Source organism: Alligator mississippiensis, chromosome 13 (assembly GCF_030867095.1).
Source record: "Alligator mississippiensis isolate rAllMis1 chromosome 13, rAllMis1, whole genome shotgun sequence".
Classification (NCBI taxonomy): Eukaryota; Metazoa; Chordata; order Crocodylia; family Alligatoridae; genus Alligator; species Alligator mississippiensis.
In genome coordinates, this window is record NC_081836.1 from 27,142,542 (window position 1) to 27,157,685 (window position 15,144).

At 46.3% G+C, this 15,144-nt stretch overlaps 1 protein-coding gene across 2 annotated transcripts in view; it reads left to right on the forward strand.

Annotated features, from left to right (window-relative positions):
• The window catches only part of RAB40C (RAB40C, member RAS oncogene family), a 61,691-nt gene extending 47,644 nt beyond the window's left edge, over positions 1 to 14,047 (forward strand). For both annotated transcript variants that reach the window (XM_006278174.4, XM_019493129.2), the window contains exons 5-7: positions 7,722 to 7,799; positions 8,424 to 8,646; positions 10,614 to 14,047. In XM_006278174.4, the coding sequence (XP_006278236.1) occupies positions 7,722 to 7,799; positions 8,424 to 8,646; positions 10,614 to 10,894 (582 nt within the window). In that variant the 3' untranslated portion in view covers positions 10,895 to 14,047. The remainder of the gene's footprint in view (positions 1 to 7,721; positions 7,800 to 8,423; positions 8,647 to 10,613) is intronic.
• The last annotated feature ends 1,097 nt before the right edge of the window (positions 14,048 to 15,144 follow it).

Genomic DNA, 15,144 nt, shown 5'->3' on the forward strand with positions numbered 1-15,144 from the left:
TATCTTTCTCACCCTGACATATGCCAGTAACTAAACCTATTTCAACAGATGCTCTGGAGACTTGGCTGGCCAGGCAGCATTTACATTGGCTGCAATACAAAGAAGTTCAAATGCTTTGTAAATTGTTCCAAACTGGTGTGCATAGTACACTTTAATAGGCATTAAAAGCCTACTCCAAGGACAGTCTATAACAAATCCCAGTTGCAACCATGACACTAAAAAAAATATTGCTGAGCTCTGACCAGTAATAGCCTGTCTTTATAGGCTGCTGCTTTAGCCAGTGGATAGTTTCCCAGTCTTCAGCAGAATAATGGCATCTTTGGTGCCTCTGCTGATCAGCACTGCCTGACTGCTTATTTAGTCACAGCAGATGCATCAGTTGTGCCAAGCACTTAGGTTTGATTTAAGTCGAACAAAAGGGAAAAGAAGTAACCTTCCTAGCTGCAACATGCTCCTGCAGCACTCAGTTGGCTGGATCTTTCCACTCGGTGTGAATCCATTTTCACCTGTGCCAGAGGAGGGAGGCCTGACTAGTGCCCTTCCAAAGCTGCCCCACCAGCAGCTTTCTGGGAGCAGGGTTATTCATGAATTATATACCCCAATCAGTCATGCTGTCAGGTAGCATAAAGAAATGGCGAGTCTTTGTGCAGTTTCTGCTTCCTTTACGTTGTAATCCTTGTACACCTCTTTGGAAGAGTCTCAAGATTGTTCTCCAAGCCACAAAGCTCTTGTGGACTTGCTGATGAAGTGTTCAGAAAGCCATAGCAGACGTAATTTTGCTTTGGACTAATAGCCACAGGCCAACCCGACTACCTTTCTATTGAGTCTTCATAAATATTCACTCCAGAAATGCCTACCCTAGTCCAATCCTTCTGGTCTCTGTTGGATAATTTTCTTAGCATTGTGCTGGTGATGGATATTTAAGCAGAGAAGCTGCATGGCATTTCACCCTCCGAATGCAGACGTGTGTGGAACAGGGCTCACAAGTGGGTTCAGCCTTGCTGTATATGTTATGATGGTGAGGTTAAGGGCAGTGCAGGATGGGAAGGAGGGATGACTGGGTAGTTAATGTACTACTTTAGGAAAATAATCTACCACAGACTGCCTAGTAGTCAGCTTGAACAAATCATTTGGGCCATGTCTGTAGTGCAAACTCTGCCTAGTAGTGGTGCCCTTGAGCATTGTGCAGTGCTCTGTGTTGCTGTCTCCTAAACTGGAAGGAAAGTAGCCCTAGCCATCTGATGTTTTGAACAGAGTCATTGGCACTACTGATTGACAGTACCAGTTAGCCCATCCAAGTAGTACATGAATGTACCTTCACTGCTTCTGCCTTAGGAGGCTCCTCATCTGGAGCAGAACAGCACATCTGAGAGCACCACTGCCAGAGATGGCAAGTTCATACTACAGATGTGGCCTAAATTGCTCTATGCCTCAGTTTCCCCATTGCCATCTCAGAAGTGGGGAAACTAAAGCATGTTAGCACTTCCATATATTGCAAGCTTGTTGTGGAACACAACTATGCATTCTGGAGATGCAGAGGTATTTAAGAGCCAGCTAAGTACCTAAATGGAGAGACTTCTGTTTAGTGAGGACATGCGCATCATGAAGTTAAGTTTTTTGTTGTTTGTTTTTTTTTCTTTTAAAGTGACCTAAAATTCCATATAGAGCTTTCCTTTTCCTTTTACTGAATTTTAAAGCTTTGGGGAAGTGGTGTTTGGTCTAGCAATACCTAAACTGGGATTTGCCCCACAGTCTATAAAACAAAACCTGGCTTCTGTGTAGGGGTGTGCATGTGTATGCACACATATATATCTTTCACTGCCTACCCAGAGAGGAGAAAAATAGGAGCTGTGTGAGTTTAAAAACCCCCAAAACACATCCACTTTGCATATGTTGAGGAATAGAGGAAGAGTTCGGGTATTACGGGCAACCTCCACGTGGTAGCACTTGATCTTTAGAATATTTCGCTGGGAAATCTTATCTTTTGGTATCTTCGTATGTGGGGCTGTATTAAGGTTACTGTCAAGGCCTGTTTCTTGCTTGCCATCACAGCTTGTTGACTTGACCTTCCTCCTGCCAGTCCTTGCTGGTGACATACCATGCTGATGCAAAATGTTCCACTTTAAGGAGATCTTTGGCTGCATCTCCCAGACTGCTTTAATACTATATTCTCCTGAAGCATGTTTCTGGCATAAGCATCCGTGACCAATTAGACCTTATGATTATTGGCTTGGGGAGTTTCTCAGTCCAGAAGTAAAAAAGGCAGCTGCATAATGTTTTTCTTCTAAATGATTTGTAGCCTATTTAATTAAAAAGAAAACAGAACAAAATAGGCAGGAGTGTTTTGTTTTCACTTCCTTTTATGAAGATTGTTGGCCAGAGACTAACTTCAGTCTGGATAAGCTCTTATGTCCTGCACCTTTCCCTAACACTGGCCAAAGGTTTATTCTTGTAGTCTTGGAAAGGAGATGGGGTAAAAATTATAGTGGCAGCTAAAATAAAGTTCAGGAGTGCATTGGTAGAAGTAGGATGCTGATTTTTTTTTTTTTTTTTTTTTTTTTTTTTATACCATACTTGTCTGTCTTAACACTAGATTCTTCATTGTGGGGGACTTCAGGAAAACCATCTCTTTTAATAAGGATGTTCTTTTTTGGTGTTTGTTTCTGCTTTGACCTGTAAATCGTCCAAAAATCCTGCATGTTTATTTTGGGAATATTTTAGTTCGTGCTTTCACCTGTTTTTACTGCATGACTTTTGTGGTGGACCAATAAATGAACTAGAGCTTATTGAGTCCCCCCACACAAGCAGGAATGAAATCCCTTTCCTGCTCTTTATGATAATAAAAATAATCATCAGGTGCCCTTCAGCATGTTTTTGTCCATGTTCAGGAAGATGAAAGCAACCAGCCTGCATTACTCAAGCACTTGTGTGACCTCAGACTGGGGTGGGTGTGTGTGTGTGTGTGTGGTTGTGACTGTTTGTTTGCCTTTGTGCAGGTGACATGCTCAGATCAAAAGGGCAGTGAAGATGGGGTGGGGGGACATGGTTTTATTGGGTGGCATTATTGAACACTATAAAACAGGATTTAGAGTTTCATGTGAGAGAGTGAACCTAGTGAAAACTGGCCAGACTTTAAAAACTGCCTTCGAATAATAGATGTTGATAGGACAGCACATGAAAAACAGAGATGTGTGTTGCTACACTCGGCCAACATTCATCTTGTGCTATCCACTACTACAGCAGGGAGCTGAATACTAGCATTGCTTCAGAAGATGGTCACAGAATTGTGCCCGTTACCACTAGACATTGTTGTACAATAGATGCCCACGTGGCTAGAATGTCCCAGCATGCATTACTGTCCTCCAAGCCTCATGCTTTTGCTTGTTGCTCCTACACTAGAAAGACAACAAGACTGTTGTACAGTGTTATACAATAGGCCTGGTACATCCTCAGGTTTTTAGCATTGTTTGAAGTATTTGACATCACCATAGGAAAGATACAGGGGGACAAGGTCAGCTAAATGTCCAATATGGTACAGTAAATGCACCAGTTAAGTAAACAACACCCACCCTAAGGCAGCAGTAACTCCACTGGGAGTATTTCTTATGTCAGTATCTGATGTGCACTGCACACTTACAAGGTCACTGCAGGGCTCTCTGTTTCAGGGTGGAGGTGACCACCTGGGAGGCCCAACTTTGTCAGCAAGGGATTCACTGCTAGGATCCCACCTGGGACGTGCTCCAACCCCAGGGCTGAATTTCCTTGAGAGACATCAGACTGCACCTCTAGAGGTGGCATGTTCTACCAGGCCTGTCTGCTACTAGAGCAGATATTTCCATTAGGCTGAATCTTGTAACTTCATAGATTTCATAGACATTAGGGCTGGAAGGGACCTTGGGAGACGGAGTCCAGCCCCCTGCCCCAAGGGCAGGAAGTCAGCTAGGGAAATCCTCAGAGGTAGGTCAGCATCAGCCTCACACTACGGACAGATGCCAAAGCATACAGAGAGCAAATATTTGCCTTGGGTCAAGCACTGAGTCTTTGACAGCCAGTAGCTGAACTTAAGTCTCCTGAGTCCCAGTCCAGAGCCTTAGCCACAAAGCAATCCATCATGCTCTTCTAGCAAGGAGGTATCAGCCTCCCCAGGACCTGTTGTGTTTTGTATCATTGTTGGGTTTTTTCCCCCTGTGAGGCAGAGTTTCCACCTGCAATGCTGCCTCATGACAATGTAAGTTCATCTGTTCCTACTTTATTTCCAGTTGATTATTACCTTCCATTATAATTCTTCTTGGAGATCCCAGTTATAGTAGAGTCTATATTAATCTGTAAGAGCACGTGACTTTTTTCTTTTTAAGTGCCTGGTTTTTTTTTCACTGAAATACCTTTAATGAGATAGGGAAAAGCAATAACAAATCAAGTAGAACATTAGAAAGCTCTGGCAGAAGACATTAGCTGCTGTCTGCAACAGATATCTGGAAGTTATTGAACTAACTTGATAAGAAAAGTTTGTCTAAGAGCTGCTCGTCTAGGGTCTTTTCTTGTACTCCAAAGTCCATAATGCTGCAACCACCCCTTAAAAGGCTACATGTACTTGGCAGATGCCACACAGTAATCATCTAGTACCTAATGAAAGGCAGGAGTGAGAAATGGCACACATCCACTATTAGTGTGGCAGCTTTTGGCAAACCCTTGGGTGATGCTTCCTGTAGCTGCACTAAAAGATCAGGCGCAATGAATGCCATTGTCTAGGTAGCGATCTAGCAGAACATGCCAAAATTGTAGGTCTTGCTTTCTACCCTTCTTTGTCATACAGAATTAAACAGTACAATTTGGGCAAAGAACTGGCACATCCCTTCAGGTTGCAAGTACTCAGCTCTCAGTGAGTGGCTGAGGATACCTTCAAAGCAGAGCTGGTTGTGGTTAACCTCACATTCTTCCCTCTGGGAGATCTTTGCCTTCCTCTGAAGTTTTACCTATGTGTTTTGACTCATGCTTTTACCTTTTGAATTATGTATGTTTGCATCTGGCTTTTTTTTTCCCCCTACACTTGCTGTTTCCCACTACTAAAGACTGTCTTTACCTTAACCTAACCACAACAGGATGTCCTTTTAAAGTGAATTCCTGTATTGTGCTCCACTGAATCTTCAAACACCCCATGATGCACAAATATGAAAAGGACAGTCAATGAAATAATGTTCCCTCCCATCATAATCAAGTTGGTAAGACTGCCACCTTGCTAACAGTACTTTTGTCCTCAGCAGCAGGTTCTTTAGTTGTCTGTTTCTTTTATCATGACTTCAGGGATGAGGCATAGGCTTCACAGAATCAGATGCCAGCTACATTTTAGCAAAGAGCTTGAAAATTCTTACCATGGGAAAGCAGAGGTCTTCTCAAAGGCTGCCGTGCCATATCTAACTGCAGAACTGAGGAAGCTTTTCATGGTTAGCCATCCAAAATGAACAGCCTGTTCATAAAACCTCAGTGTTTACACAGAGAGAGCTCCTATAGCGAAGGCAGTGTACTCAGCAGCCTCAGGCTCCATGGTAAGACAGCAGCACTGTACAAAGAGCATCCTTTGCATTTGCAACGTATGTAACCAACTATTCTTTTTCTTATTCCTGCTCTTTGTAAGCTTTGACTGTACTAAAGCAAGGTTTGTGTTGGGCTGGTGTATTGTACTTATTATCAAGCAAAAGATCATAACTGGCGGCACAGCCCTCTAAAAACCTCAAGGTAACATAGGGAGTGGCCTCTGGCACTGAAGCATGTATGCGTGTGTGGCCTTAACCCCACCCTACCTAGAAATGTGGAATAAGTCTAGTCTTTCCACTAAAATGTCAGTAGCCCAAGGACTCAGTGGTGCAGTTAATCACTGCACCACACAGTTTTTGAAGATCAGATCACAAACTCAACACCCACCTACACTTAGAAGGATATCCCAGCAGAGCTGTACCAGATCTCCCTAGAGGAGCCTAGCTTCTAGTAGCAACAGTTCTTCTGCCAGGATTGCTCCCCTATGGGGAAACTGCCCACCAGAAAATGTGTTTGCAGATATAACAGCATCTACAGTAAGATTTCTTCCCCCACCAGTCCAGGTAGCCTAGTTGCTTAGCAGCATGACTTCTCATGCTTCTCACTGATACAGCTATGCCAGCAAAGCAGTTCAGTGTAGACTAAGTCTCCTTTGCTCAAAATCCCAGGCCTGGTCCTTAGTCTCCTTTTGTGCACATCCCAGAACCATCTGAAATAACACAGGATTCAGGATGTCAGGCCTTAAAGGGGTACTTGAAAGTGCTTTGCTTTGAAGGTTACAGGAGCAGTACTGTAGCAACTGGGGAGCGGGGCAAGTGGGGCATCTGCCTGGGGTGCCAAAGCAAAGGGGTGCCAACAGGCACTGCTCAGCTGGGGCAGAACAGAGCAGTGAGCAGTTTGGGGGGGGAGGGGTCCAGAGATGGCTCCTGCTGTTGCATCCACTCCTGGGCAAGCGTGGGTGGGGGCATGTAGCTCCCATTCCCCCCGGATCTGTGTGCAGGGCAAGGGCAGGCTGCTGCTGTGGGCTTGCCCCAGGCGCCAAACTTCCTTGCTACAGTACTGTAGAGGAGTAAGCTGCAGAACTGTGCGGGGGCCAGAGGGTGAAGTAGCTGGGTGGGTGCTGTCTTAAAGCTCTGCTGAGTGTTCCATCGTTTGGAAGCTCACATGGGAATGGGACAATCTGACTGAGTCCGGACCCCTGCTTTTCAGGTCAGCAAACTTTCTCAAACGCAAAATGTTTTTTCTACCAAAATTAAAATAGAGCAATGTGGAACAGCTCTTGGCAAAAGGTATCTGCACACAGTGTACTGAATGTGCTGTGCTTTGTCAGCTTGGTTGCCAGCATGCCTTCAAGGACAGTTCTTCTGTGTAGATTGCCTTGTTTCTGTTCCAGTGATTCTGTAGCAAACTTCCTACTGGACAAGGATCTCATCTTTCTTCTAACTGTTGGCCTGCAAATTTGCTACCTGAACCCAAGTGCCAGTCTCACAATGTTTTTCCTGTCTCGTTCTTTCTCAGTCATAATAGATGGTGCCATCGGAAATCAGGAGTTGCAGACCAAAACCAGACTCCTCTCCCAAAGCTGGAAGGGCTCAAATCTTTTGGTTAGCTCAGGGGTATCAAATGTATGCCCCTCAGGCCAGATCCAGCCCACAAAGCCACTCCATCTGGCCTGTTGGGCTTCTGGTGGGCCAGGGAATTTGGGAAGAGGATCTGCCACACAATCCAGGGCCCTGTTGTACATGGGGGGGAGGGGCAGGGGGGGGCTGGGCTGAGTGAGGGTTGTGTCAACACATCTCTGTGGCCATTTAGCCTGTGGGTGCTTGGCATACCACTGTTCATCCTGCAGTTTGCACTGCCTCTGTTGCATGGAGCAAGCAGCTACTTATACTGCTGCCACTGCTTGCCTGTAGATCCAGCCTGCAAGGAGCCCCATAGTTTGTATCCAGCCCCAGACAGAGGGTGAGTTTGACACCCCTAAGTTAGCTGATGTGACTTGGCGCAGCCTGTCACATGTTTCATGACTCATTCTTTCCACACTTTAAACTCGGAGAAATTGGACAAACTGCCTTCATCCTCTCATGTCAAATATTTGTGTCTCTCCAGTGCAAAACTGGGGGGACAGACATTTTTCCAGTTGCATCAGTTTGTGTATGTAACTTACCAGTCATACGTTCTCTTCTACACAGGGAATTCTCTTGGTATATGACATCACTAACCGGTGGTCCTTCGATGGCATAGACCGATGGATAAAGGAAATTGATGAGGTAAGAGGGGCATTAGGATGGATATATACACATGTGTGTGTCTGTTAACTTTTATTTTACTGTTGCAGTGGGGCTTCTGGGCACTTTCAGTGCTGTATACCTCTAACATATATTTCTGTACTGGCATCTGAAGCTAATCTGGTCATAAGTCCCAGGTCTCCTTGGATTCTGCCACAGCCAACTGAGTGACAGCCTGGATGTAGCAGAGCCACCTGAATGGCACTTGCTGGAAAATTGACTTTGCCAGTATAATCTAGAGCTGTTACAGAAGAACTGCAGGTGCAGGAAGAATCTTCTGTCAGCAGATGCAGTTCACTGACTGAATGAGTACAATGAGCTTGGCTACAATTCTGCAAAGCAGGGGTTTGATATGATCGGACAGAGAACGATGGGCCAAGAGCACAAGGGGGGTTCTCTGTCAAACAGAACACGAGGGGCTGGTCTGTGACGAAGGCCTGGCATGGCTATGCTGTGCATTTTGCAGTGACTGACCATAGCAGGGACAGTTTCACTCCTGTCCAGGTGGATGCCTGAGCAGAGCAGCACACAAACCTGTCATGGCTCTTGGATTCAATGGCATGAGTCTTTACTGTCCCATTAGTAACAGGTCCTGCTCTCTTGCAGCATGCCCCAGGTGTGCCTCGGATCTTGGTTGGGAACAGGCTGCACCTTGCCTTCAAGCGGCAGGTGCCCACAGAGCAAGCCCGCGCCTATGCTGAGAAAAACTGCATGACGTTCTTTGAGGTCAGTCCGCTGTGCAATTTCAACGTCATTGAGTCCTTCACGGAGCTATCGCGCATTGTGCTCATGAGGCATGGCATGGAGAAGATCTGGAGACCGAACAGAGGTGAGTGGGCACCTCCTCTGTGATGGGGGAGGATGCTTGGCTATTGGCCCTAGGGAAAGAGATGCATATGTTTGTGAAGGTTATTATGAAACTTTCTTACTGTGCTCAAGTGCCTCACTCCCTACCCACCACTATGACCTCGGGGAAACATGGTGTCCTGCCTCGCAGGTAGGGAAAACGGAGACAGGCAGCACATAGTGCACCCTAAGTCATGTAGTGGGTTAGTGTCAGATCTGGAAATAGTCCAGGAGACCAGATTCAGCACCTGGTATCTAGCCATTCACCAATCAAAGTGAATTCTGTAATGCACTGTAGCCATTGAGTGCATGGAGTTGAGGTAGCTTGCTGAGCTTACACTGAGTCTGATGTCATGCTGAAGTTGTAGTTCAGACCTGAATCAGGCTTGGGTAATCCATCCCCGAGTGGGAGTGCATGTGCTTGGGGGAGGAGGGGTGTGTGGCTAGCACCAGAGATGCCCTGTCCGATACACATCAACATGGTATGCATAATACCAGCAGTTACGCTTGGTCTGTCATAGTGGGTTGCATGTGTTCACGTGGTGGGTCAGGCTGAATTTAGGCCTTCTGGGGACAAAGAGCACTGAGTTGCTTGCTTTGCCTAAAGTGAGGCCAATTCACAATTTCCATGGGATCAGTGTAGCTGCTGGAAGAAGGGACAGGAGGAGGGTTTGCAGAGTAGAATCTAGTGTAATTTAGGATTCAAATCCCAGGTTACATGAGAGGTGCAAGGCAGTGCACCTACACACAGTGGGATACCTAGTTTTATGTGGAAAGTGTTTTTCCTGGGGTGGAGAGCCAACAGCACACACCTGACTTGGGTCAGAGCTAGGCTGCTAGTTCTGCTGCCCTACAGAACAGCTGCTGATGTTTAAAGTTGAAGTCATTTGCACACTGCAGATCCCTGCTGACCACTGTCCAGGGGCAGGACATACAACTGTTGTCAGTGTCTTCCGCCCCATGCACAGAATGGCTTAGTGGCTTTGCTGCCTGAATCCTTGCCCAAACCAAAGATGGGAGTGTGCCCCCATGTGGCCACCTATAAGGAAGTAGCTTACTAACTATTGTGCTCACAACGCAGTTGTGTGAGTGAGCAGTTACACCAAGGGTGGGCAATTATTTGGGCTGGAGGGCCACTTAAGGAATTTTGGTGAGTTCGAGGTGGGGAGGGTGTACCAGGGAGATGCCAATTGATACTATCTGGTGTGCCAGCTGCTGCCAGGAGCTTGAGGGAGGGCTGCACCCCTTGCTGTTCCACTCTGCTGCAGCTGGGTTGGGCCACACAGTGTGCAGACTCCTTCACCACCCTCCCCTGCCTGGCTTCCTGTTGCCAATGTGTAGTTCTGGTACTGTGGCCACTGGCAGCCAGGCCTATACAGGACTGGGCATGATACAGTGTACCAAGTAGCTGTCCTGCCTGCCCACTGTAATGAGCCACTGCTGCCACTACCACACCAAGCAAATTGAGAGCAGCTGCCCCAGGCTGAGCCTCCCACCTGTGGGGTCAGAGTTCAGGAGCACCTGCCCCTAAACTGATACAAATTTTAAACAGGCTCCAAAAGAGAATGGGCTCTGCCTTCCAAGCCTGTTGCCTACTTTTACACTGAGTATGGCCTTTGTGGCCTCCTGGTACGGAGGTGAGGGGGAGCATTTGGCTGGAGGGCATATGCAGCCTGATGGCAAAGGCCCTCTTGTTAGGCACTGACAGTGAAGCTTCATAGCGCCCTAGATGAGCTCGCGAAGGATGCAGAGCATCAAGTATTAAGGGTTGGGACTATCATCTGGGAGGTCCTTGTTTAGTAATGGCCAGAAAGCAGGTCTCATTAGTTTCTCCCACCTGTAAGAAACAAGAGTTGAGCATGATGGGGAGCAGCTGCAAGGAGGGGCTTCTCTGTGGGTATATCCCTTGATGTTTGCTGCTTCACCATGGTAAACTTTCTCTCCCGGCAGTGTTCAGCTTGCAGGACCTCTGCTGCCGTGCAATCGTCTCCTGCACGCCAGTCCATCTCATTGACAAGCTGCCGCTGCCTGTCACCATCAAAAGTCACCTGAAATCTTTCTCCATGGCCAATGGGATGAATGCAGTGATGATGCATGGGCGGTCGTATTCCTTGGCCAGCAGTGGGGGTGGGAGTAGCAGCAAAGGGAACAGCTTGAAGAGATCCAAATCCATCCGTCCACCACAAAGCCCCCCACAGAACTGCTCACGCAACAACTGCAAGATCTCTTAGCGAGGCAGAGAGGCTGTCAGCTCCAAACACATCCACACCGCCCCACTGATGTACAGATGTTTGCACATGTAGCCCTTCTCCAGATCCTTTTGGACATTCCTTGGGCATTTTTCAAATGGCACGCAGAGTGCTGGGAATGCGCTCGTGTTGGGCCCAACACCCCAAGCATCACATCAGCTGGATCCAGCGTCGCTGGAAGGAGAGGACTCTGCCAAGGGAATCTTCAGAACGCTTTGGGCTTTTCCTCTTGGTCTTGGTGGCAAACTCAGCAGCTGCTGGGCTGGGGGAGGGATGAGCCCAGCCTGTTTTGGCCGAGGAATAGATTTAATGGGAGATCAAGAGGCTTAGGGGGTAGGCAAGGGAGAGTCTATGCTGCAACTTTAACTCTTGGACTCCCAACGGATTGCTGGTGCTATAGTGAATATTGGACAGTTCTTTTTAGAGTAAATGGGGTCAGGGCACAATTGTAAGTTCTGCCATGACATTGGCTTGCCATTGCCAAAAAAGAGGCAAAAATTAGCTGACTGGGAATCCAAAGGAGGCAGTCTGCTTGTCCTTTTCACTTATTTATATAAATATTATATATATAAATATATATATAAATCTCAATTTTTTTTTTAAGGGTTTTTTTCCAAGATGCAGTCAGGGAAAAATTTTATGCAGCCATGTAAATAGAAGCACTGAACTGCTGGTCCAGTGCGTTAGCTAAGTGGGAGGGGGGGACAGATCTGCAAATTTTAAGGTGAAAATATACAAACACTTTAAGAGACTGTATAAAGACCCACGCAGACTTGTTCCACTTCTTTTTCAATACTATGTATGCAAAAGAAAAGAGCAGTTTGTACCCAGTGGCCATCTTCCCAGACTCTCCCGATTTAATGATCATGAGTAGCTGAGGTTAGCGGGGAGTTAACTGGAGAGGGATAGACCAGGGAGTCTGACTAGGCATCTTCCATTAGCAGAAAAGAGTGCAGCTCTTATGTTGGAGCCTCAAGGCAAAGCTTTGGTCATGGCTAGTACTAGAGACCTCCAAAGTTGGCTGGTACCAGGGTGACTTCCCCACAACAGGCAGCATCTTCCAGCACATGGGTTTGGTCAGGACAAGCATCAAGAAGCAAGGGAATGTAAAGGTAAAAGGCACTTGCTGTTGGGCCTGAGGAGGGGTGCATGGCTGGGGTGTGCATGGCTGACCTACTGTGCTACAGCACCATCCCAGCCTCCCCCCTCTCCCCCCCCCCCCCCCCAACCCTCCCTCCTCAGATCTGCTTTATCCCCCTTCATCTTGCTATCTAGGTTTATTCACCTGCTCCTAAACTAAGATTAGCACCCAAAGAAAGGGGGATCTTGAGCAGGCCCTGAATTCTGGGTCATTTCCTCCTCCCTAAATTATACCTCCTCCAACTTTTGCAAAGAACATCTCTCTCATCTCCTACCACTGCCTGCTGTTTCTTTTCTAGATGGGGAAGAGGTGGTTGCTTATGCTGGAGAGTGAAGTGATGAGGACTGGGGCACTAGTAACTCCTTTAAGCCTTGCTAACTTGGAGTTTGCCTGCATAAGGGAAAGCTGTTCAGCTCTGCCCATAGACAGTCTTAGTTACTGCTTCAGTTGCTGCTGGAGCCTGTTCTATTTCCACACAGTTTTTGTGGTTTCTAAGAGAACACATCTTTTGAAAGAGATGCATAGTATGGCAAATATCCCATGTAATGGTATGGCAGTAGCTTTCCTGGCTGGATCCTCTGGCTGTGACATCTTGTGCCGGAAGCCCTTGTGAAAACTAGTTCTAGTGCCCACCCACCCCTCACTAAAGAGGATTGTGGAGGCCAACTGCAATGTAGTAGGAGTTGACTGGACCAAGCTGTGGCAGCAAGCTCTTGTAAGCCACGAGGACATGCAGTCTGAAATGACTTCGGGACCATCTGGCTGGATGAACTCTTCTGTTTCTGCTCTACCATTATTGCACCTCCCTCTCACCCTGGCCTGTATCCGCTCCAAAACAATAGAGCACTAACTACCTTTCTCCTTACCCAAGGACAGACTTGTTCTGGCATCCCAAACAGCCATATGGGCAGGATGAAGCTACTGCACTTCTTGCATGGCTGAATGCCCGCTTCATGGAAGCAGCAACTAAAAGGCAGGCAGCAGTGGGGACTTGGCTAGCACAGCCCTTTCCCATAGCAAACCTTCCTCCTGTGCCTTTTTCTTCCCTTCTCTGAGAGGGCCTGTAAATGAAGGAGTCTCCAAACCCTAAGCCCATGCCCCTGTGTTTAGGTTTCCTAGATCATCAATGGCATGTTTTATTGCCTGGCTCAAATGAGAGGAGAGAATAAGCCAAGGGCAAGGGGAAATCCTTTCCTGGTATAGAGGCCAGGGGATTTCTAGAACCTGTCTGTAGAACAACCACCACCTGTTCAAAATCACTTATCCCGGAGCAGAAGACAATCGCTGACTGGCAATCTGGAGATATATGGCCAACAGGTGATGTGAAGCAGCCCAAACCACCATCCATCAGTTGGGGGGGAGAAACTGTAGAAAAACCTCTTTTGAAAACTGTTCTTGAATGAATGTTGTTTCCTTTAGACAATGAATTATAGTTCCCGCTTCCAAGCTGCAAATTGCCTGTTTACTCTCTCCTGTCTGGTACATGCTCCGGGGGTGGGGAGGAGATGAGGATTTCATGGTGCAAAAGAGAAGATGCTGCATGTTTAGAAACACTTTAACTACCTGTGCTTGGTTCTTGTTAAAAAGACTGAAAACTCCCATCTCTTCTACCACAGTTAACTTTTATTCTTGTAACATTTCAGCAAATTTTGTCCAGAACGAATGTGGAAAAAATCACTTCTCTGGAATATCTGCTGATCAAAGATGAATTCATCTTTTTTACTTTTAATTTTAAAAGTACATGGTTTGGGGATTTGATATCAACACTAGTCTGTAGCTGCTGTCTAACAGTTGTACCATTCTTCCTGTATTCTTTTGGACTGTCCCCCCCCCCCCCTTTTTTTTTTTTAATTCCTTTGTACAGTCAGTGTTGTTCAATTGTTATACATGTTTTGTTTTATATAAATTAAAGCTTGTTTTTGTTTGGTTTTAAGCTACCAAGCAGGATGTGGAAAATCACATGAATTTAAAAAAGGAATTGTTCTTATTTAAAACTTGACTTCTTTTGTCTTTTTTTTTTTTTTTTTGGTTTGGGGGTCTGTGTTCTCACACTTTGTTTTTCCTCTCTACAACCTCTGACACTAGAAACTTGTTTTGAAGGGCCTTCAGCTTCTTACATAATCCCTTGACTCCAGGTGCCAAGGCTTTAAGAAAAACATTGCTAGATCTACTTGTAATGAGCTCAGCTCTTGATAACACTTGTCTGCAGCTGTGCATGCCCTCAGTAAAGCCATGATTCCTATCCATTATAAGTGGCATAAAACTTGCATGCACCAGTTGCTGGTCACCAGAGATATTGTTACACAGGGGGCTGAGGGGGGGCTCTTTAATTAGTGAGTGTTTTTAATAAAAAGTGCCAGTGTCATGTGTATCAGCATACCCCATGCTAAAAAATGATGGCAGGGCACTTTGAACGAAGGGTTATCGAATTAACTTTAGTTCAAAGCGCCCCACTGCCATTTTTCAGCATGGGGATGCTGATGCACATGATGCCAAAATCTGCTGGAGCGTGTTTATTTCCGTGCTCTAGCAGACTTGATTAAGTGAGTCTGCTCCAACATGCTGAATTTCCAGCATGTTGGAGCTGACTCCCTGCATATGTATAGGAGCCCCAGAAGTCTCATGTCAGATCTGTGCAAGACCTTCTGTTGCCCAGACTCTTTAAGACCTGGCTATCCTTTATCCTATCTCAGTGTCTCTAGAACAACACCACTGACTCCAGCTTTATCTGCACCTGGGGGTGAGATTTGGCTTTTAGCGCAGTTTGATTTTCATTTTTCTCCTAATCTTAGATTCAAACAATTTCATAAGGGGTATGCAGAGTAAGGGTAGGTGCTGGCTTGTGATCTCAGGGTTAGATTCACCACCTTTGCTGTTCAGGTGAAGATGAAAAACATTGATCCTTATGCTCCAGAGTGAACAGTAGGGTCATAATAATGGTACCACAAACATGCCTATGCTCCCGGCTTACAAAGTAGTCTAAGCTTGAAGCTCCTAGGTCCCAGAGTAAAGCAGTGACTTCTGGAGCAGAGGGTGCTCTTCCTTAGCCAGCTCTTTGCCCCTTGTCTCACACAGAGGAGTAGAGGCCTTA